Raw genomic sequence first — 22,567 nt, 5'->3', positions numbered from 1 at the left:
TCTCGTGGGTAGTGATTCCCACTCGCCCCACCTATTACCATACCGACACTTCTTTTTAAGAGTGAGCGAGTCAGTTTTACTGACATTTTCTTAATTTTTGTTTTTTTGCTCTGGTAATTTTAGATTAATTTTACCTAGAAAGAATGATATTAAGGTATCCTTTCATAGGCCGACACGAGCTGAGCCCAGAAATACAGTATTGATCAATATTAATATTTTAAAATAGTAATCAATTTTGGATCATAACAATGTATTTAGTCATGAAAATAACATCAAAAATACACTAATTTGTGGGTTATTTATCGTCAGAAAAAACCTGCGAATAGGCGAATTTCCCGCAAATAATGGGTTGATAAGGTCTAGAGAGAAATCTGCGAATCCGTGAGTTCGAGAATCCGGAGAACGCGAATACGGGGTTCCCCACTGTATCCCTTTTGGGGGAAAGAACCTCTTCAGCATCGATAGCTGCATGGGATAGAATTCCTTCTAGAATGTTTCTCCCATGGCTAGCAGAAATCGGTGTCCCTGAACAGGGCCATTTCAGTGGCAATGCCCACCTCATATTCCATAGTAAGAATGTCACCCCCATGTAAAGATTCCTTTACTTCCTCTGCAGGGTTAACCTGGCAATTATTTGGGACTGATGTTACCGGGTTTTGGCCCAAACCTAAATCTTCTTCTGATAGGGGTTACGTATCTGCTGCTGGAGTTCGGCTGGAAAGATATAATCTCCCCCTTCCTTGCCCCTACTGAACCCTAGGACTCACCAGGACAGCTTAAAATGAGCTGTTTCGTCTATAAAACTTGCTACTAGTAGCATACTACAATTTTTGTACATATCTGAAGACCAACCAAATTTTCTTGTTTTTTACGAGGACTATGCTCATGGCAGGTAGTATGGGCCGTACCCACTGGCAAAATGTGAACCGAGAAATTTGCTACAGAACAATTGAACTGAGGGCCCTGCATAGTGGCAGCCCTGTAGTGTAAAGCAAGTCGTTATTAGAAGCTAGATAGTATTAATTGCTTAATGAGGGATACCTCTGTAGTTCCTCATATGATTAACATATTTGTAATAAATTTATTCTATGGCTGTATTAGTCCTTTTGCACTGGGTTTGGGAAATTTTAATTTGAATTGCCATGCCATTCCGACTAATCTTCTATGAACTGATTTGTTTACTTAGCCCAAGCTACTGTTTTACATGGTTTTAGGTTAATGTGTCTGGAATAATGTACATTATACTAGGCATAGAGGATTTCTTAGTGTTCCTGCTCCACCTATTCTAGGTCACTGCCTATTATAGGCTTATTTAAAACTTTAAGAATATAAACCATGCAGAAAAGAGCCCTTTTTTAATCTAGTTTTTTTTTGTTTTTTGTTTTCTGTGGCCAAGACCATCCTTACCTGACATTCAGGCCATTGCTGTTTTTTTAAGCTGCTGGTAGGATATTCCCTTAGAAAGGGGGTTCCTACGTAATCTGGTTAGGCTACAGCCTGTTCTGTTTTTTTTGTCCCCTTTAAGGATGCAGGCTACATAAGAGCTGTCTTGCTATGTAGCCTTGCTAATAGGCTACCTATCAGTATCGGCTTCTGATGATAAAAACTACTATGTTATTTTATTAAGTCTAGGATACTGTTTATATCTAATCTAGGCTGTGTGGGCTAAACTGCCACTGAGTAGACCAACAATAGGATGTTTCCTATTTTTTAGCCTAGTATAGAGTATTGTCTAATGAAGATTATTCTAGATCATTCATAATATAAAGGCTATATAAAAACAGAAACTTACTCATATTTACGTAAACTCATAGTTTGGTTAACATTTTTGTCTAGCTCAGGTTGTTTAAATCTAGCCCTAGGCTATTTTGTCTACTATATAAAACAGTAACTTTCTAATTTGAAATGTACTGAATTGTGAAACTTTATAAGTGTTAGTCTGTCACCTAGTGTAGGTATTGTCTAATCCTGATTGGATTAATTCACCTTTAAGGGCAATGTGGGATTAACAAGGTGCAATTTGTTGCCTTGAAGCTAGGCTACTACCTCATAGCACATTTGATGTACTTTTCTTGGTCTGGTATATAAGACAGTAACTTACAATTGTTTAACTTTATGTTAGGCTATCACCTAGTTTAGGTTATTGTCTAATCAATCCAGATTATATAATTCCCTTTTAAGGGTATGCATATGATAGTCTAGAGTATTAAGACTATTTTTAAGTACTATAGTACAGGCTATATAAAAGGGAAAAGTCTGTAGCCATTTATCTAATCCTATGAGTCTTTGGTGTAAACTGAGGCTATTGCATAGATCCACAACAGGAAATGTCTTTAACTCTTACTTGCTTTAGTTCAGGTTACTACCTAATCCAGGTTACTTTAGTTCACATTTAAGGACATATAATCCTAGGTTATAGGCTACAGACAATATTTACTACAGTTTAGCTGACTAATTCCCACTGAATCTAGGTAGACTGCAGGCTACTGCCTAGTCGGGTATTGCAGACATTTTATCTGAAAGGATTAGCTATACTATATTATTAATAATAAGTATTGAACATTCTTTCGATAAAATTTCTAAATAGAAATGATAAATTTTTCAAAACAATTTGTGCTTTTACAAATAATAATCAAAAAATTCATGAGAGGTGCCAACGTGTGCTTGCAAGATGTTTCCATGATACTTGGTATGAAATCATAGAAGCGAAGATGTTATATCACAGACCGCGGGTTTCAGTATTCTTTATACTGACAACCAGAAGAAAGTACACATACAAGGTAGTCCTTGGTTATCGGCGGGGGTTCCGTCCCCGGGGGTGTGCCAATAAGTTAAAACCGCCATTAACCGAAACTCAGTGATTTATGGCACCATAATGGCGGTTATGGTGCTGATAACCGGAACTTGTCCCGTTATCATGCCATAGATTGCCGATTTTATGGCTGTAGACAAGTGCCATAAAACCAGAATCACCGATAACTGAGACCGCCGATAACTGGGGACGGCCTGTAATGGTTTCTGGGTCTATCTTTGGTTACATGTAAATAATAGATGTTACATATGAGCATAGTCATATGCTCATATGTAAACTGGGTTCAGCATTTGCTGAGGGTAAGAAAGTGCATTCTTATCCCAAGTCCATTTATACTCTATCCCTGGTTGTAATGTTTATTGTTACGACACAATACCCGGCCACAAGACCAGCTAAAAGAGAATTTTGTTTACATTAGTCTGGTCACCATGGAGCTCAGGATACACCATGGTAAAGGTAACTCCTTGAGGACCTTAACAAGTAATAACTATTATTAACTGTGTGAGAAAGTTATTTTTTTCAGTTCATAACCTATTATGGGACTCTTGTATCATTAAAGATACAGTAAAGAGAAATAGATTTGAAAAAAAAAATATGTTAAAGGTAAAATAGTAAAAATATACGTAGTACATCACAAGTTGGGGAAACTGAACAAAATTAACTTTTTTTTATTTATATTAGGAAGTTAATTCTTTTTTCTAATGATAGCTTATTAAAAATTCCTGTTACACAATAAAAAGAAAATAGGTTTAGGAAAGACTTTATAGAAATTGTCATGATCCTCCTTTTCAAACTAAATATGCCATCAGCTGACAGGTATCAGAAATCCACAATTGATGTTTTACTTCATTATCACTTGCAATCAAATTTAACATTTTTATTCATGACATTACATAAAGTTTGGACATTTGCTTCTGCCCAGCTGGTAGGATATGAGCAGTCTGTGATGTTCTTTTTTCAGAAAAATAATCAAGATGTTCCTGATCTGATTTTGGTCATAGTTCTTTAAAAGTACCTTAATTGCCCAGTGACTGAATGCCAGAACTGTGACTTTTGAAGGTTCATTCAATTCCAGTTTGGAGTTGCTTGTCTATTTTCTGGCATTTTCCTTTTTCATATATTTCTCATTTCTCCAAGCTCAAGTTTTGTGATGTATATCTAACCTGAATATTTTATATATATCTGATACTATCTCAAGATACAAATCCACATTTAATGGTTTTCTTCCAAGAGTCTGATAACATATTTTCTAGTCTTGGCTACTTTGTCAGCACTTGTTTTAATATTATTAATGCATTTTCTTTCAGATTCGAGGTTCTATTCCCTGCCATTGGTCCCAAGATGTTAGTAAAATGGTTCCAAAGCCACCTATAACATTTGATGTCATGGAACCCTTTGCTGATACTGCTGGGTTAGTTATGTCCCCTTCAAATGCTTTTTTTATTTTTGAGGGTTTTTTGATCTTTGTTTAGCATTAAATTCTTAAAAAGTGATGCTTCATATCTAATTTTTTATAAGGGTTTTACACAGATGCATTGACACCTCTCATAGGCTTGTGCAGAAATTTTTGGATGAGGATGTTTCTATCCTGTGCTTTGCAAATATAACCCATTTCATGTTTCATCTTAATCTACCTCAATGCATCATTGCATGAGCAAATGGAAGTATGCTTACATTGCTTTTGGAGAGTGCCCAATGTTTTTTATACCTTTATAGAAAGAAGGTTTGCTCTCCAACTCCTGCTTGTCATGCTAGATCACCTCTTTCTTTGATGGCCTATCATTTGTCTCTGCATGTCTCCACAGGTCCAGTAATCATAAAAACATTAATTAAAACCCTGTCGCCGTTTCCAGTACATACTCTCCCCTCTTCATTCCTTATGCCAAATCCATGGCCCTCATGAACCTTTCATGTCTGTTTTTCCGAACTCGGCCATCCATATCTGCTCCTGTGAATATTTTGTCCCTTCCTTCCTTCATCATGTATTTGTTTTTTCAGTTCTTAGTAAGTACTAATTCCTTTTTTTTGCTCTTGGGGGGGCAATTTACCCAAGGGGAGAATATACTGAAGTTCATTTGTGCATATGGGCTGGTAAATACAGTCCTTAAGATAAAATAAAACCACCATTTAGTAGAGAACATTAGGTTTTTAATGAACTCTTGGTTCCTTTTTTAAACTACTTGGCTGCTGTTACACAGGAACCACAGATTAGGTCCCCATTGAAATCTGAATTGTTATTAACCCTTAAAACGCCTACTGGACGTATTTTACGTCGACATTTTTTTGTCTCTCGGGTGCCGACTGGACGTATTTTTACGTCGACATACAAAAGTTTTTTTAAAAATTCGCGGAAAAATACTTTGTTTCTGGGCTCAGCTCGTGTCGCTGCGCGAAATATCCTTTAAAATCTATTATTTCTAGGGTAAATGTACTACACATACCAGAGAATAAATAAATAAAGAAAAAGGTCAGTATAACTGACTCGCTCACCCTCCCAGAGAGTGTCGGTATGAACACTATGGCGAGTGAGACCACTACCACGAGCCAAATGCCAATAGAATTCTCCCACTACAAAATCCCCAAGAGGAGAGCCGACCCACAGAGTGGGCAGCACCTACTACTACTACTCCATCCCATGCTGCCGACTGCTGCGCCTCTGGTGGACATCCTTTTCAGTTAGCGCACACGATACACACGTGCCATTTTCTTCTCTGTGTTTTTGTGCCCTTTCCTTTGGATTTTTATTACCATGGAGCGTGCAGCCATCGCAGCAGCTAAGTTAAGTACTCATGTTTTATTAGCTATTTGTTGGTTTTTTTTTCGGCCCTGAGCACGTATTGCCGTTTTTTTTAGGTATAAATACGATCTCTAGGTCGGAAGCATGGCAGCATGGTTCTGCCTCGTGGTGGGTCCGTTCTGGGTCTCCCATACCCAGAACATCCCCTGGCTTTTGTACGATCTATTTTTATTATCCGCTTATTAGGGTACGGTCTACACGGTTTTGTCATGCATGCATGTCTTTTACCTTATGTAGGCTCTTCCATCCAGACCCTAGCCACGGCTCTTTGTATCGGCCGTCGGCTAGCTTTGAGTGGTAGACTTGCCTTCGGGTTAGTCGTACACTCCTGGTTTTTTCTCCTACTATTTTTGTTTTCTTTCTTTTCCTTTCATTTTATTATTCATTTGTACTATTTATGGTGATATTTGTTAGTTAGTTAGGCGTCTGGCTCGCTTAGCCTAGGTCATGGCCCATTGGGCCTTTATGTTACCCAGCTTTTCAGCTCGGTTGCTTCCCGATAGCATCTCTCTGATCAGTTGGTTATGTTCTAGGCTTAGTTGTTGTTCTTATCGCCCCGTGGTCACTATGTGATCACGAGCAAGCCAGACGCCTGTCCAGTCACCTTTCCCCCCTCCCTCTCTTCCATAGGGTCGGGGGGGTGGTGGGTAGGCCTGCCCATGCTCGCTCCACATACCCGAGCCTGCCCTCCCTCTCTCAGGCGGAGGGGGTAGAGGGACGGGACAGACCCAGACTGGACTCGACCTCTCCGGCTTCTCGGTCCGGTCGGATGGTAAGGTGGGGGGGACTGGCCTTTCCCCCCCTCCATACTACTCCGTCGCTCCGTTACTATCCCGAGTCTGTATGCCTCTTGCTCTTTCCCACCTTACTAGGGCTCCTTTACCACCGGAGACCTGGCATCCAGCGGAAAGGTGCTAGTCTACCCCACGGGGTGGACCGGAACATACAGTCGGTCCCTTCTAACCTCTCCGTTTCACTGAGTTATACACTCCGCCACGCACTGGACTTAGTCCGGTACGTTCGTGCTTTTAGGTTTAAGATCTATTATGTTAAACTATTAAGTTTATCTTAAGTACCTTAAACCATTCCCCCTCCCTTCATGTTTCACCGGATACCTCCGGGGTTATAGCCTATTCAGGCGATTAAGGGAGGGGCTATGCCCAAAAATTTTTTCCGAGCTCCGGCATGCAACGGAGTCTTCTGTCCTTTAGCCTGTAAGTGATATTCTTTAGATACTCATGTGTCTTTCACTTACAGACCACCAACTGTGAGCATCCGGGATGCGCCGCCATTCAGGAGGACCCATGTGGACAGAAGTTTGCCGGTCCCATGCTCCATGCGCGACTCCGCACGGGGACATCCAGGTCTGGTACCATGAAACGTGTACCATATGTTACGATCTGGTGAGCCAGCTTTTAGACGGGGTAAGTATTCCATCTCCGGTAGCTGGTCCTCATCTGTTATAGTGCTTAAGTTTTACATCAATCACTCTAACTTAGGTAAATTCAAGGGGCCTTATAGCCCCATAATTTTTAAGTTATGCTTAAGTTAGCTTTAGTCTTAAGTATTCTTAATTCTAATCAATCCCTCTCTTCCAGGCGCCGGCCGTGGGATACCGCACTGGCAACCCTGCGGGCCTGGGTCGGCGGTTTCGGGAAGAATGCCGCCAAGGGTATGCCCTACATCCTGGAGAAGAGGTTGGCGGTACTAATCTTCCCCGGAGGCAAGGCGACAGGATACGTCGACCCAGTAGAGGCGGCCCCGACTATCGCCTTCATCCAGCAACAGCTGGCTGCTTCATTGACTGACCAAGGCCAGGACATCTCCTCGGAAGTCGCGACGTTGGATATTAATGTAGAACCTATGGTAGGTGTAGACGACCTGTTGGTCGAGGTAGGTAAGGTGGACACCCAAGGGATACCCTTGGGTGCAACTGTTTCTTCTACTCCTGCAACCTCTCCATCCTTCCAAGGCTTTACGGGTGACGAATTATATACTCCTCCTGACGCTTCAGTTAGACCCAAGGTCAAGGGTCAAGCGTGAATCCTTGACAAAGACGTCGTCGTCGTCTAAGAAGACGGCTTCGGCGTCATCCTCCTCTCGTAAGTCTCCGGCTAGGATCCCGAGCAGAGAGATCTAAAGCTTCTGGGTCCGGCTCTAAGTCCTCGAGGAGTAAATCCTCCAGAGAGAGATCTCACACTCCGGCAGAGTCGTCAGTTCCGCTACCCTTGGTTTCCAATTCAGAGCCACCCTCCACCTCCGCAGCAGCTCCGCTTTGGACTCCAATGCTGGGTCTGTTACAACAGGTGGGCGACCTGGTTGGGTCTCTGAAAAGTGAGCATGGAACAAATGAATCTCTCGGTTTGTCGGATAGGATTACCTCTCAAGACAGCATTATAGCCGGACTGAGCCAAGCTCCTCTAGCCTCTCCTCCACCTTTCAATACAGGTGGAGTCCAGCTTCCCCCGTATGACTCTCTACCTCCGTTCTCAATGAACAACCCTTGGAGAGTAGCGTCATACGCCCCTTCCAAGACGGACTCATTTCTATCCCGGAATGTGGAACTCGGAGGATCGAGGACTCGAGTTCTACCCGGAAGACCTTCAGCCTCCGTTCATCGGCTACGCAAGGCTCACCGCCTCAGCCATGACTCGGGATGATAAGTACCAAAGGAGACAGTCCTCTATTCACGTGACCAGGCTCAGAGAGAATGGCTCAGGTGTCTAGAGGACATGGATTGTTCCAATACGAAAATCCAACCTTTCAAGAGTCCGTTTACGATCTTTACGATGGATGAGAGTACCCCGCTCCCTTTCCTGACAAAGATCGCAACGTCTACCATTCCAGCGGCCCAGAAGGGGGACCCCATGCCTCAACTGAAGGAAGCAGATCCTACATCTCCGTTACTTCCTTCAGCCGGAGAATTGTGGGAAGACTTACCTAACACCTTCTCAGCTGGCTAACTCAAACCGGACTGTGCTATGGAGCAGTTTGGTGAAAAGCTACCTAGGCTTCCAGATAGCCTTATTCAGGCTGAATTTGATGCCAAATCGCGGTTAGCCAGATCTATTAATTCCATGGCTATGACCGAGGTGGCTACCATAGCCTATGGTTCAGAACCGCTCTTCAAGCTTATGACCAAATCCCTGACTCAAACGGTACAGTCAGATATGTTTGAGTTTGCCACTGCTAGGACGAAATTGTAGGAAGCATGTCCTACAGAAGCAACTATTCGGCACGAGCCGAATAGGTTACTTGCGTCGAGCATCTGGGGAGCAGACCTCTTCCCAGAAGCGATGGTGAAGGAGGTTCAGTCAGAGGCTACGAGGTTGAACCAGAGCCTTAAGGACCGTTGGGGTCTTACGGCCAAGAGGCGGCAAGATCTAGCAGCTAGAGGTAAGGGTCAAAGGAAACCCAGACGTTTTCCAGCCATACCAGAAAAAGCAGCCACGCTTTTCTCAGCAAGTTCCGGCTGTTCCCTTAGTGCAAACAGCCCAACCTTCCACTTCAAAGGCTCAATCACAGCCGATTTATGTTATCTCCCCTCAGCCTCAGCCCTCCACCTCTTACGCCTCTCTCCAGCTTACAATCAATCCTTCGAGAAGTCAAGCTTCACAGAAGTATGACCGCTCGGGTAAGGAGGCAGAGGTAAGCGATCCTTTCGTGGGAGAGGATCGGGAGGTCCCTTTAATAGGGGAAAACATTTCAGAGGAGGCCGAGGAGGCTACCAGAACCAATGATGAATTTCAGGTAGGAGGGAGGCTGTTTCACTTTCGCGACCGGTGGAACTTCAGCAAGTGGGCTCAGAGCATTGTGTCAAAAGGCCTGGGTTGGAGCTGGTTAACGAACCCACCCCCATCCAGACCTTTCCGCCAACTTCCTTCCCAAGGAACTGACGGAGTATGCGGAGGATCTCCTTCAGAAAGGAGCTATAGCGAGAGTCAAAAGGTTAAAATTTCAAGGACGCTTGTTCAGCGTGCCAAAGAAAGGCTCACAAAAAAGAAGGGTAATCTTAGACTTGTCCCGCTTAAACTTAGCCATTCGCTGCGACAAGTTCAAGATGCTCACATCTCGCAGGTACGGACCTTACTTCCCCGTGGGGCCGTCACCACCTCTATCGATCTTACGACGCTTACTATCATATCCCTATTGCAAGACACTTCCGTCCGTATCTGGGCTTCAAGATAGGAGACCAGACATTCTCCTTCAAGGTAGTTCCTTTCGGGCTCAACGTAGCACCCAGGGTGTTTACGAAGCTGGCGGAAGTAGTAGTTCAACACTCAGATCGCAAGGGATTATGGTAGTAGCGTATCTCGACGATTGGTTGATCTGGGCTTCAACAGTCGAGGAATGCAACAGAGCAACACTGAAAGTAATTCAGTTCCTGGAATATCTAGGCTTCAAGATAAACAGGACCAAGTCAAGACTCACCCCAGAGTCAAACTTTCAGTGGCTAGGCATTCAATGGAATCTTTCCTCCCATACTCCTGTCGATTCCATCATCCAAAAGAAAGGAAATAGCGAAATCAGTCAAACAATTTCTGAGTCACAAACTGGCATCAGAGATCCCAGGAAAGGATCTTGGGTTCTCTCCAGTTTGCATCAGTGACGAACATCTTAATGAAAGCCAAACTGAAAGACCTAAACCAGAATCTGCGCTCACGAGCAAATGTCAGGTCCAGGGACAAATTGTCCTCAGTCCCTCTGATTCTAAAGAATCGACTCCGACCGTGGCGAAAGTCAAGAACTTGTCGGTGTCAGTGCCCCTTCAGTTTCCTCCACCAGGGATCACCATCCACACAGACGCATCATTAAGCGGTTGGGGAGGATATTCCCAGTTCAAAAAGGTTCAAGGAACGTGGTCACCTCAGTTCCGTCAGTTCCATATAACGTACTGGAAGCAATGGCAGTGTTCTTGACTCTAAAAAAGTTATGCCCGCCAAAGTACTCCCACATAAAGCTAGTCCTGGACAGCGCAGTGGTGGTACATTGCGTAAACAGAGGGGGCTCCAAGTCACGTCATCTAAATCACAGTCATGGTAGCCATCTTCTCCCTGGCGGACAAGTTCAGTTGGCATCTCTCCTCCACTCATATAGCTGGAGTGAGAAACGTCATAGCAGATGCTCTATCCCGATCAGTACCTCTAGAGTCGGAATGGTCACTGGACAACAGTTCCGTTCCAATGGATTCTTCAGAGAGTTCCAGGTCTACAGGTGGATCTCTTCGCATCTCAAACGAACCACAAACTCCCGTGTTATGTGGCCCCCAACCTGGACCTCTGGCCTATGCCACGGACGCCCTGGCTCTAGACTGGAACAACTGGGAGAAGATTTATGTCTTTCCTCCGGTGATCTTTCTCATGAAAGTCTTAACAAACTCAGGACATTCAAGGGTCAAGTGGCTCTAGTAGCCCCAGACTGGCCGAAGAGCAATTGGGTACCCTCTCAGTTCTGGAACTGGGTCTTCGCCCTCTTTCGGATCCCAATCCCAGGCTCTCCCAGTCAGTACAAACGAAGACTGTGTTCGCTTCTCAGGGATTCTCAAAACCCTAACTTTATGGATTTCATGAAGTTTGCAGCGAAAAGGGATGCGAATATTGACCCTCAGAAATATTCTCTTCTTGGAATCCGATAAAAGAGATTCAACTTTGAGACAGTATGATGCTGCTGTCAAAAAGTTAGCAACCTTCCTGAAAGAATCAGATATTAGGATCATGACAATCAATTCAGCTATATCCTTTTTCAGATCCTTATTTGAAAAAGGCTTAGCAGCTAGCACAATTACGACAAACAAGTCAGCCTTGAAGAAGATTTTTCAATTTGGGTTCAACATAGACTTGACAGATTCCTACTTCTCGTCTATTCCCAAGGCAGTGCTAGACTTAGGCCTTCGTAAGGCCTACGTCAGTATCATGGTTCTTAAACGATGTTCTAAAACTGGCTTCAGAAACCAATAATGACACTGCTCGTTTATAATGCTCTTAAGAAAAACCCTATTTTTTATTAAGCTTGGCCTCAGGAGCTAGAATTTCAGAACTGTCGGCGTTATCCAGAGATCCGGATCATATTCAGTTCCTTCCCACAGGGGAGTGCTACTTTCTCCTCCGGAACGTAGCTTTATAGCAAAGAATGAAGATCCTTTGATGAGGTGGGAACCATGGAAGGTACTACCCCTTCCACAAGATATATCTCTTTGCCAGTTTCAGCCTTACGAGCCTTTCTATCTAGGACCTCCTCATCCTCATCGGTCCTCTCTTAAGAGAGAAAAAGGTGGCACTTTATCTATTAAAGGCATCAGGCAACAAATCCTGTACTTCATTAAACAAGCCAATCCTGACTCTTTCCCCAAAAGCACATGATGTCAGGGCAGTAGCCACCTCAATTAACTATTTCCAACATATGAACTTCGATGAGTTGAAGAAGTATACTGATGGAAATCGCCGACAGTGTTCAAACGTCATTACTTAAAGTCCTTGGAAGCTCTGAAATTTTCAGCAGTGGCAGCGGGGAACATAGTTTCCCCTGACTGACTAATCCTTAGTAGAAGATCCAGTCCTCCTTTCTACCTGCCTCACCCAACAGTTCGTCTATTCCTGCCTTGTTCATTTACGGTCACCTTGTGTCTTAGCTGCTTTTATGATGATGTAGTGGGTGTCCCTTATTTTTTTTGCTAGGGCCACTCACATTTGATGATGGTTATTGATCTCGTGATGTCATCTCCTTATTTTTATGCTAGAGATACATCTTATTATAATGGTTACGGGTTTTTGTATATTAAGTCATATACATTCCTTTATATTTTATTATTGTTGAGTTTGTTTTTATTCAACTTTTATGTTAATTGCTTTAGAATGTTTTGATACTATCTTTACACAGATACCATTTTTGTACATATATGATATATTTCTCCTGTATATATGTATATTACCTTAGTTAAGAAATATTATTAGAATTAAGTATAAATTAAGTAATATTTCTATTTTGTATCACTGTGTATATGTATCCTTATTAGCATTATATTGATTTATTTTTATTTTATCTTTTATTTGAGACCTCTTTGTATTTTGTTGAATTTCTTTACAATCTTGTGCTATTTCTCTGGTACGATTTCGCGCAGCGACACGAGCTGAGCCCAGAAAGGGATTTTGACGTAAGGAAAAATCTATTTCTGGGCGATTGGCTCGTGTCGCCAGCGAAATCCCCGCCCTACCCTTCCCATCGCCAAGATTGTCTGCTAACTTCAGGATGGCCACCAGAGGCGCAGCAGTCGGCAGCATGGGATGGAGTAGTAGTAGTAGGTGCTGCCCACTCTGTGGGTCGGCTCTCCTCTTGGGGGATTTTTGTAGTGGGAGAATTCTATTGCATTTGGCTCGTGGTAGTGGTCTCACAACTCGCCATAGTGTTCATACCGACACTCTCTGGGAGGGTGAGCGAGTCAGTTATACTGACCTTTTTCTTTCTTTATTTATTATTCTCTGGTATGTGTTAGTACATTTACCCTAGAAATAATAGATTAAAGGATATTTCGCTGGCGACACGAGCCAATCGCCCAGAAATAGATTTTTCCTTACGTCAAAATCCCTTTTTAGGCCTACCAGCCAAAAACTCTTGAATCACGCGCCTTGGGGGATGCTGGGAGTTCACGAATCAAGGTGTTGTTTTGTTTACAATCGTTACGCAGGCGCGCAAGCGCGAATTTCTTTCTTGCCGCACTAAAAAGTATCTTTGACACATCTCGGAAATTATTTCGTCACTTTGACATAATTTTTTTACCATTTTAAATTAGCCGTTACATGGAGTATTATACATGAAAATGTGCACATTTTTATGTAAAATACAACAAAAAAATACTCATGATTGTAGCTTTTATCAGTTTTTGAGATATTTTCATATAAATAACGAAAAGTGCCAAAATTTCAACCTTTGGTCAACTTTGACTCTACCGAAATGGTCGAAAAACGCAATTGTAAGCTAAAACTCTTATATTTTAGTAATATTCAATCATTTACCTTAATTTTGCAACTAATTGGAAGTCTCTAGCACAATATTTCGATTTATGGTGAATTTATGAAAAAACTTTTTCCTTACGCCTGCGCGGTAATTCTTCCGAAAAAAATTATACATGCGATTGTGGTAATGTTTGCACCATTTTAAATTAGCCATTACATAAAGTTTTATATATGAAAATGTGTGCAATTTCCTGCACAATACAACTAAAAACAACCCATGGTTGTAGCTTTTATCAATTTTGAAATATTTTCATATAAAAAAGGATAAGTGACAAATTTTCAACCTTCGGTCAACTTTGACTCTACCGAAATGGTAAAAAAAAAAGAAAAAAACGCAATTGTAAGCTAAAACGCTTATATTCTAGTAATATTCAAGCATTTACCTTCATTTTGCAACAAATTGTAGTCTCTAGCACAATATTTCGATTTATGGGGAATTTATGAAAAAACAAAAAATAACATTTTCTTTAACGTCCGCGCGGTAACTCTTCCGAAAAAACTCATACGTGCGATTGTGGTAATGTTTGCACCATTTTAAATTAGCTGTTACATAAAGTTTTTATATATGAAAATGTGCGCAATTTCATGTATATACAACAAAAAAATAATTGAAGGTTGTAGCTTTTCTCATTTCCTGAAATATTTGCATATAAATCACGATAAATAGAAAGAAAACCACGTACGGTCAAATTTGACTCTACCGAAATGGTCGAAAAACAACAATTGTAAGATCAAAATCTTACAGTCTAGTAATATTCAGTCATTTATCTTCATTGTGAAAAAACCAAATTCGAAGTCTCTAGCACAATATTTAAATTTATGGTGAATTTTTAAAAAAAACTTTCCTTCCCTCCGCGCGCGGATTCTCCGCCACAAATCTCCGAAATGTGTAAGTCCCATTCTCGGAATATTTTGCTCCATTTCATATTAGGCATTTCATAGAGTTTTATATATTGAAAATGTGCGCAATTTCATGTAGAATAAAACGAAAATATTTGAAAGTTGTAGCTTTTCTTATTTCCGAAATAATTGCGTATAAAAAAATATATATAATAAAAAATTCGACATTTGGTCAACTTTAACTCGTCAGATATGGTCAAAAACTGCATTTGTAAGCTAATATTCTTACAGTATAGTAATATTCAATCATTTGTCTTCATTTTGAAAGAAATTGGAAGTCTTTACGACAATATTTAGATTTATGGTGAATTTTTGAAAAAAATATTTGTTTACGTCCGCGCGTTACGAATTCATGCATTATTTTGTGATAATATTTTCTCTGTGTTGCTTTGATCGTTTTACAATGTGTATATACCAAAATGAATCGCAATTTAGTGTACATTACAACGAAAAAACAAGTAACTTGTTACCTTTAACCGTTTTGTGCACAGCGCGATTTGAATACAATTATATATGAAATTTTGTTTTTGCGCTATCATATATCGCATTATTTATATATGATAATGATAATTTTTTTCATTTCTGATGGTTGCATACTAAACTTCAGGCAATGACAAAAAAGGAGCCAAAAAATAAACTCTTAATCTTGAAAACTAAGCTCGCTGTGATTTTTTGAAAAAAATATTTTTTTCCGCTTCCGCGCTCACTCTGAAACGTCTCCGGCACACGGGAGACATTTTTTTTTTTACCACTTCGGCGTTTAAGGGGTAAGAGACACCCTACTCACTCCCAGTCCTCTGATTGGTAACTAATAAGACCAGGTTGGGCAATAAAACCTCAAATGAGAACGTAGAATTCTGGGACAGAGCAGCCTCTCCCAATTACAGGGAAGGGAAGAGGTATAACCCAATAGGATTCCTGAGGTTGGTGTTGTCTTTTACAGCATCACAGGCAATGAAGGTCCTCACCTTGGGGACACAGTGGTATAATTTTCAGTGGGCTAGGGAAGAAATGGTCTCACCCTTCCCTCCTTTCCTTTGAAGCTCTCTTTTTTCTTAAACAAACCAGACCCCTTTTAAAAATTAAAAAAGGGCCATAGAGGAAGACAGTTTATTGCCACCCATCTTCAGCATCCCCCCAAGAAGCTTTCCTCCAAATGAAGGGTGAACCTTGACCTGTTATATTTAAACAAATATAACGTTTGCATAGATTTTTATAATTACCATATTTATTTCATGGGAGCTCAGGAATGAAGACACTTAAATAGTGGCCTACCATGATCATTGGCTAATTTTGGGAGCCACCAGAGAAAAGTGCTGACGAAACCTTAGAATGGTAGTCGACAGACTCCAGTCAAAACGCTTCCTGACAGGAACAAGTCCCAACTTATATGCCGTTGATGCTTTCTGAAGTTGGGACTTTGTTGGGATACTCTTTGCAGCCAGCTGTCTCTGCCCAATAGTATTCAAACCAGAATAAGGGAGGCCCTGAGAAGATTCCTTCCACAGCCCAGGTCTTCAAGACAACAATTGTAATGAAGTCTGGGCTATTTCAGTTTGTGTCTTTGGTAGACATAATCCTGGGATTGTGACTAGGATTTAAACAGTCTGGCTCTTACATACCAGGTAAAGGCTTTGTGATCACCTTCATATGGGATGCCCGACCTGACGCCACCATTCATACAAGTGATAATACATATGGATGCCTACTTGACAGGTTGGGGAAGCCATTGGAAGGTTGTCTTTTGGGGGGGAAGATGGTCACCTGTTCTGAGGGAGCATCCTAGAGCTGTTGGTGGTCTTTCAATCTCAGAAAGTTGAAAACTCCAAATGGGACCCACTTTTTCTTGTTCCTAGACAATACGATAGTAATGTCTTATATCAAGAGGTAGGGTTCTTGCTGGACTCCTCTCAGGTCAGTGATTGCTAATATGCTTCCACATCTGGGGCTAGAAATGGACATTTTTGCCACATGTGAGAACCATCTGCTTCCAGTGTGTGATCTCTGAATATGGACATTTGTTCATGACACTTACCTGCCAGATTATATATATAACTGTAATTCTCTGACGACCGACAGAATTTCGAAACTCCCGGCAAACGCAGTGTTCGGCTAGGTGGTTAGTAACCCATTCCCGCCGCTGGGAGGCCGTACCGGGAACCATTCCCATTTTCTATTCAGATTTTCTTCTCGCCGGTCGGTAAACATGTTTACAGAACTCCGCTTAGGAGTTTCGAAAACTTCATTTGTCACTTGAGTATTTGGATTGTCTTTTGGTTTCGGACTTGCTTAGTGATTTGGCATACGCTATTGTGGTTTGGATTTTGATTTTGGCTTTTGATTTTTCTTAGAATTGAGATGTCTGGATCTAGTTCTACTAGTTTCAGAGTGTGCAGTGTAGTAGAATGTAAGGTGAGGCTTCCAAAAGCCTCGGTAGATCCTCACACGGTGTGTGTGAATTGTAGAGGGCATGTTTGCTTGTTGGATGATAGGTGCAAAGAATGTGAAGTGTTAACTGATGTCGAATGGAAGGCGTATGAATCTTACATTCGTAGACTTGAGCGTGACAGAATTAGGAGGTCTTCCTCCAGGAGTGCTTCTGTTAAAAAGTCAAAGTAAAGTTGCTCAATCTAACATAAATGTAGAACATGTTACGCATAACCCTATTATTTCACCTTCAGATAAGGAAGTGGTGTTAACCGAAGGGAATGCCCTTTCTACTACCATTTAGAATCGATTCGGAACCTTGAAATCGAAAATGAGAGTGCTACAATCTAATGTGCCAAAAGTGTAGTGATAATGTTAGTGCCCCTAGTGAAGTGGAGGGGGCGTCAGATCGGTCCTATAATGCCTCCAGGTTGAGACCTCTGTCGGACTCCCAGAGCACAGGGAATGGACATGTCGAAGGCCGAAGGAGGGTTACGGGAATTAACACCGGTCCTGGCGTCCCCTTCGGCAGATCCTGAAGACGCATCCCAGGCTGCCAAAGATCGTGCGCAAGCTCGAATCTTGAAGGAATGCTTCTTTTCCTCCGAGACGTCCTCACCTCACCGCGGGTGGGAATCTCGGAAGATCTCTCCGACTGGGAGTGGTAAGGAAGACGTAAGGTGTCGCACTGGCGGCCATCGTCTTTCTCGCCCTCTTAGGAAAGGTCTTACGGAAGAGGACGCAGCCTCTCCAATTGAGAGTGGTAAGGAAGACGTAAGACGTCGCATTGCGCCATCGTCTTTCTCGCCCTCCTAGGAAGGTATGATGGAAGAGGAACGCTTCATCGGGAGATCGAAGCGCTCCCTCCGCCTCGATTTACGCTTCGGTCTTCTCCGGAAGACTTTGAAGACAGTATCCCGCACAAGAGATTCAGGACGTTTTCTGAGCGTCTTGATTCGAGTCCGGAGAGAAGGAAGAAGGCGTCCCCTCGCCCATCTTCTTCTCAAAGGTTCATTCCATCATATGGTTCTTCACCATCGAAAAAGACTCTCGTAGCGATTCGTCAACAGTTGGATACTTTTTTCGCCAAGAAAGAAGAAAGATCGCGTAGTCGTAAAAAAGATCTATGGCTTCCCGTCAAGAAATCTAGACGTTCTCCTGCGACTTCTCTTCGTTCTTTGTCATCTTCTGATTCGTCGCCTTCTAGACCTCATCGACTCAATCAGGAACGCACAAGCAGTCCTGCTGATAGAGTTTTCTAGAAGTATTGGCAAAAGAGAAAAACCCGACACTAGGTGTCGCACACGCCGCCGTCGTCTTTTCCAAGAGTCGAAGAACGTTCAGAAGATCGCTCAGAAATAGAATTACAAAGAAGAGAATATTCAAAGGAAAGCCTTGCTAATCAGGACGCTCGTAAGGACGCTTCTCAGAACGCTCGTCTCCATAAACGTCGGCTGGAGAGAATTCAAACTCTCGAGATTAGTTCGAGAAGAAGGATATGAAGACGCATATGAGGATGCTTTTGAGGACGCGAGGCGTATTACAACTCAAAACCGTTTTAAAGGACCGTTTCCACGACGTCCATCATGTCAGGACGCTTTTGAGGACGCGAGGCGTAGTGCTAGTAAGGACGCTCGTCGTCCTTCATATCAGGACGCTTTCCAGGACGCAAATGACGACGCTTTCCAGGACGCAAATGACGACGCTGTCCAGGACGCAAATGAGGACGCTTTTGAGGACGCTAGGCGTCCGATGCATAAAGTCACCTTGGGAAGAAAAGGACAGGTCGCTAGTCAAAGGTAAGCGCCGTTTGCGTCAAGGTAGTAGAAACTACAGTATGGGTGTTTCGTCAAGAGATATTGGATAACGTTTTTTCTGGAAAATTCGAGAGAAAGTCAAGGTTTAGGAGAACATAGCAGACTCTCCTCTTCAAATTGATTTCTAACACAAGACCTACGTTTCGAAAGGGAGGTGAAACTTCGGTTTCTTCTCGTTCAATTCAGAATAAGACTACGTCTCCATTTGAAGATAAATCGTCAAGCGAGCCTGTTTCGGAAGAGGAGGAGGATCCTACAACCTCATCCTCTGTGGATTATAAGACTTTGACTCGTCTTTTAAAAGATTTGTTTCCCGAGAAGTTTTCGAGCTCCATCTCCTCTCTCTCCACCTTCGCAACTAACCTCTTCGAAGGCAAGGAAGACTCCAAATTTTGTCAAAAATGGCCACCTCGCTCTCGAATAAATGGGCTTTTTAAAAGAATCCATGATTGGATGGAATCCAAAGAGACACAAAGGGCAAGACTTCTTTTGCACTTCCCCCCCACAAGGCTTAGTGGGAAGATCAGGGAAGTGGTACGAGACAGAAGAGGAAGCAGGTTTAAGAATCCCCGCTTCCGCTTAAGGGGATTTCGCCAACTTAGTGGAAGCTCCTAGAAGATCTTACCTGGCATCAGCAAAAGTTTCGTGGACAATGTCAGAGATAGATCACTATCTCAAAGGCCTTTACAAAACTCTAGAAGTTTTTAAACTTTCTTGATTGGTGTTTGGGCGTCTTGGATGTTCAGTCTAGAAACCCAGATTCCATTTCATTAGAGGACTTAGCGAGTATTCTGTCATGTATGGACAGAGCAGTAAGAGATGGCTCCGACGAACTGGCATCACATTTTGCGTCGGGAGTCCTGAAGAAACGCGCACTATTCTGTAGCTTCACAGCTAAGTCAGTGTTGCCAGCGCAAAAAGCAGAATTGTTGTTCGCTCCCTTTTCTGCTCATCTTTTTCCACAATTGATGGTAAAGGATTTATCAGTAAATCTCCAAGAACGAGCGACGCAGGACTTATTGTCTCGGTCTTCGAAACGTCCTACGGATCAGATGTCTTCAAGAACCACACAAGCTTCTAGAAGAATTTTAAGCCCTTTCGTGGAGAGCCTCTTCGAGAGCTGCTGCTCGAGGGAGGAGTTTCCCCAGGGGCAGAGCCCCCTCAAAAACCAGGGGAAAGAAATGACTTTTCGGACATCCAGGCACCAGTCGGGGCGAGACTCGCTCTCTTTTCGCGCAAGCATGGAGGATAAGAGGGGCGAAACTCTTGTCACTCGAAGTGATCGAGAAAGGCTACAAAATCCTGTTTCTTTCGAAACCACCATTAAGCATAGAGCCAATAGACCTTTCGCCTCTTATCAGGATTCGAAGCAACAGATCTTATTAGACCTTTTGGATCAAATGTTGGAAAAGAGAGCAGTGGAAAGAGTTGTATCACGGAACTCTCCAGGCTTCTACACAGGCTTTTCCTTGTTCCGAAGCACTCGGGAGATGGAGACCTGTCCTAGACGTAAGCAGGCTGAATCTTTTTTTGTAAGGAAGATAAAATTCAAGATGGAAACTGCACAGTCTGTTTTAGCTTCCCTGATACCAGGAGATTGGATGGTGTCCTTGGATCTCCAAGACGCCTATTTCCATGTTCCGATACACCCTCGGTCCAGGAAGTTTCCTCAGATTCGTTCTAAAGGGACAGGTCTTCCAATTCAGAGCTCTCTGTTCGGGCTGAGTACAGCCCTATGATATTCACGCTTCTGATGCGAAATGTAGGCAAGATGGGCTCCATCTCTCAAAGATAAGAGTCTCTCTACTTAGACAATTGGCTGATCCGATCCACATCAAAGGAACAGTGCCTGGAGGACCTACATACGACATTACAGCTGACGAAGGACCTAGCCTTCTGGTCAACTTCGAGAAGTCCCATCTGATTCCCACAGTCCATCGTGTATCTGGGGATTCAGATGGATTCAGCGGCTTTCAAGCATTTCCATCCATAGAATGTCAGTAAAATGCTTAGAGAAAGTATCGGTCTTCTTAGAGAAGGAAATATGCTCGGCGAGGGAATGGATGAGTCTGCTGGGGACCATTTCCTCGCTGGAGAAATTTGTTTCTCTGGGAAGGCTGCACCTCAGACAGATTCAGTTTTCCCTAGCAGACAACTGGAAGAACAAGAAAGATCTAGACGAAGATTTTGAGAATCCTCAATCGATCAAAGAGCACTTGAAGTGGTGGTCCATCCTGTCAAGCTCTCGGAAGGGATATCCCTCAAAGTTCTGAGCCCAAGACCTAGTGTTGTTCTCAGATGCGGTCCATGACGGGCTGGGGAGCAACACTGGGGGAGGAAGAAGTGTCAGGTCTCTGGAGAGGGGAACAGAGGTCCTGGCACATAAACCTCAAGGAGCTAGAGGCGATTCGTTTGGCACTTCAGTGCTTCGAGTCAAGGATTATGGGACGAATTGTACAAGTCAACTCGGACAACACCACGGCGCTCGCGTATATCAAAAAACAGGGAGGAACTCTATCTCGTTCCCTGTTCAGGATCACGAGGGAAATCTTACTTTGGGCGAAGCTAAGAAATGTAACGATTCTAACGAGATTCGTTTCAGGACAGCGAACGTTCGTGCGGATCTCCTCAGCCGTCAACATCAAATGCTTCCAACGAATGGACTCTCCATCCAGAGATTTGCAAAGAGTTATGGAAACTTTGGGGACGTCCACTGGTAGACCTCTTCGCGACAACGAAAACGAAGAGGCTTCCTATTTACTGCTCTCCGGTTCTAGATCCAGAGGCAATAGCAATAGATGCCATGCTTTGAATTGGAAGGGGATGGATCTCTACGCCTTTCCTCCATTCAAACTCCTGGGAGAGGTAATAGGAAGTTTGCAGCGTCGAAGGAACAAGAATGACGTTGATCGCCCCCTTTTGGCCTGCAAGCGACTGGTTCACAGAGGCCATGTCATTTCTGGTAGATTTCCCAAGACACTTCCAGAAAAAATCGATCTACTCAGACAGCCCCACTTCGAGAGTTATCACGGAAACCTCTCCGTTCTGAGTCTGACTGCATTCAGACTATCCAAAAGTTGGCCAGAGCGAGAGGTTTTTCAAGATCGGTGGCAAGAGCTATTGCCAACGCTAGAAGAACATCTTCTCAAACTGTCTACCAGTCGAAGTGGGCTGTCTTCAGAAGTTGGTGTAAAAGGGAAAATATTTCCTCCTCCACGACCTCTGTGAGCCAGATTGCTGATTTCCTCCTACATCTTAGAAATATAGACAAACTTTCAGTGTCAACGATTAAAGGCTACAAAAGTATGCTGTCAACGGTCTTTCGACACAGAGGCTTGGATTTATCAAATGATAAGGATCGTCACGATCTATTGAGGTCTTTTGAAACCTCAAAACGTTCCACACGAGACAAGATTCCCTCATGGAACTTGGATGTTGTTTTAAAGTTTTAATGTCAGCCCCTTTTGAACCTATTGCATGCTGTGCCTCTTTGAAAGATGTAACTAGAAAAGCTATTTTCCTAACCGCTCTGGCAACAGCTAAGAGGGTTAGCGAAATCCAAGCTATGAGTAAGCATGTGGTTTCAGAGAACATAATGCAGTGTGTCACTGAGCCCCTCGTTCTTAGCTAAGAACGAAAACCCATCCAACCCTGGCCTAAAAGCCTTTAAACTTTGATATCAAGGGGTTATCAGAGTTTGTCGGACAAGAACCAGAGAGAGTTTTGTGCCCTGTTAGAGCTCTCAAATTTTATCTGGAAAAGACCAAACAATGTAGAGGCCCGTCAGATAACCTGTGGTGTTCGG

At 42.9% G+C, this 22,567-nt stretch overlaps 1 protein-coding gene across 1 annotated transcript in view; it reads left to right on the top strand.

Moving 5' to 3' along the window:
* Positions 1–22,567, top strand: part of LOC135217463 (polyphosphoinositide phosphatase-like) — a 333,908-nt gene that overhangs the window by 79,065 nt on the left and 232,276 nt on the right. Inside the window, exon 7 of the mRNA XM_064253366.1 lies at positions 4,120–4,223. Within this exon, the coding sequence (XP_064109436.1) occupies positions 4,120–4,223 (104 nt within the window). The remainder of the gene's footprint in view (positions 1–4,119; positions 4,224–22,567) is intronic.

This window comes from Macrobrachium nipponense, chromosome 7 (assembly GCF_015104395.2).
Source record: "Macrobrachium nipponense isolate FS-2020 chromosome 7, ASM1510439v2, whole genome shotgun sequence".
In the NCBI taxonomy this organism is placed as follows: Eukaryota; Metazoa; Arthropoda; class Malacostraca; order Decapoda; family Palaemonidae; genus Macrobrachium; species Macrobrachium nipponense.
The sequence above is the reverse complement of the archived record's forward strand: the minus strand, read 5'-3'. Positions and strand labels throughout refer to the sequence as shown.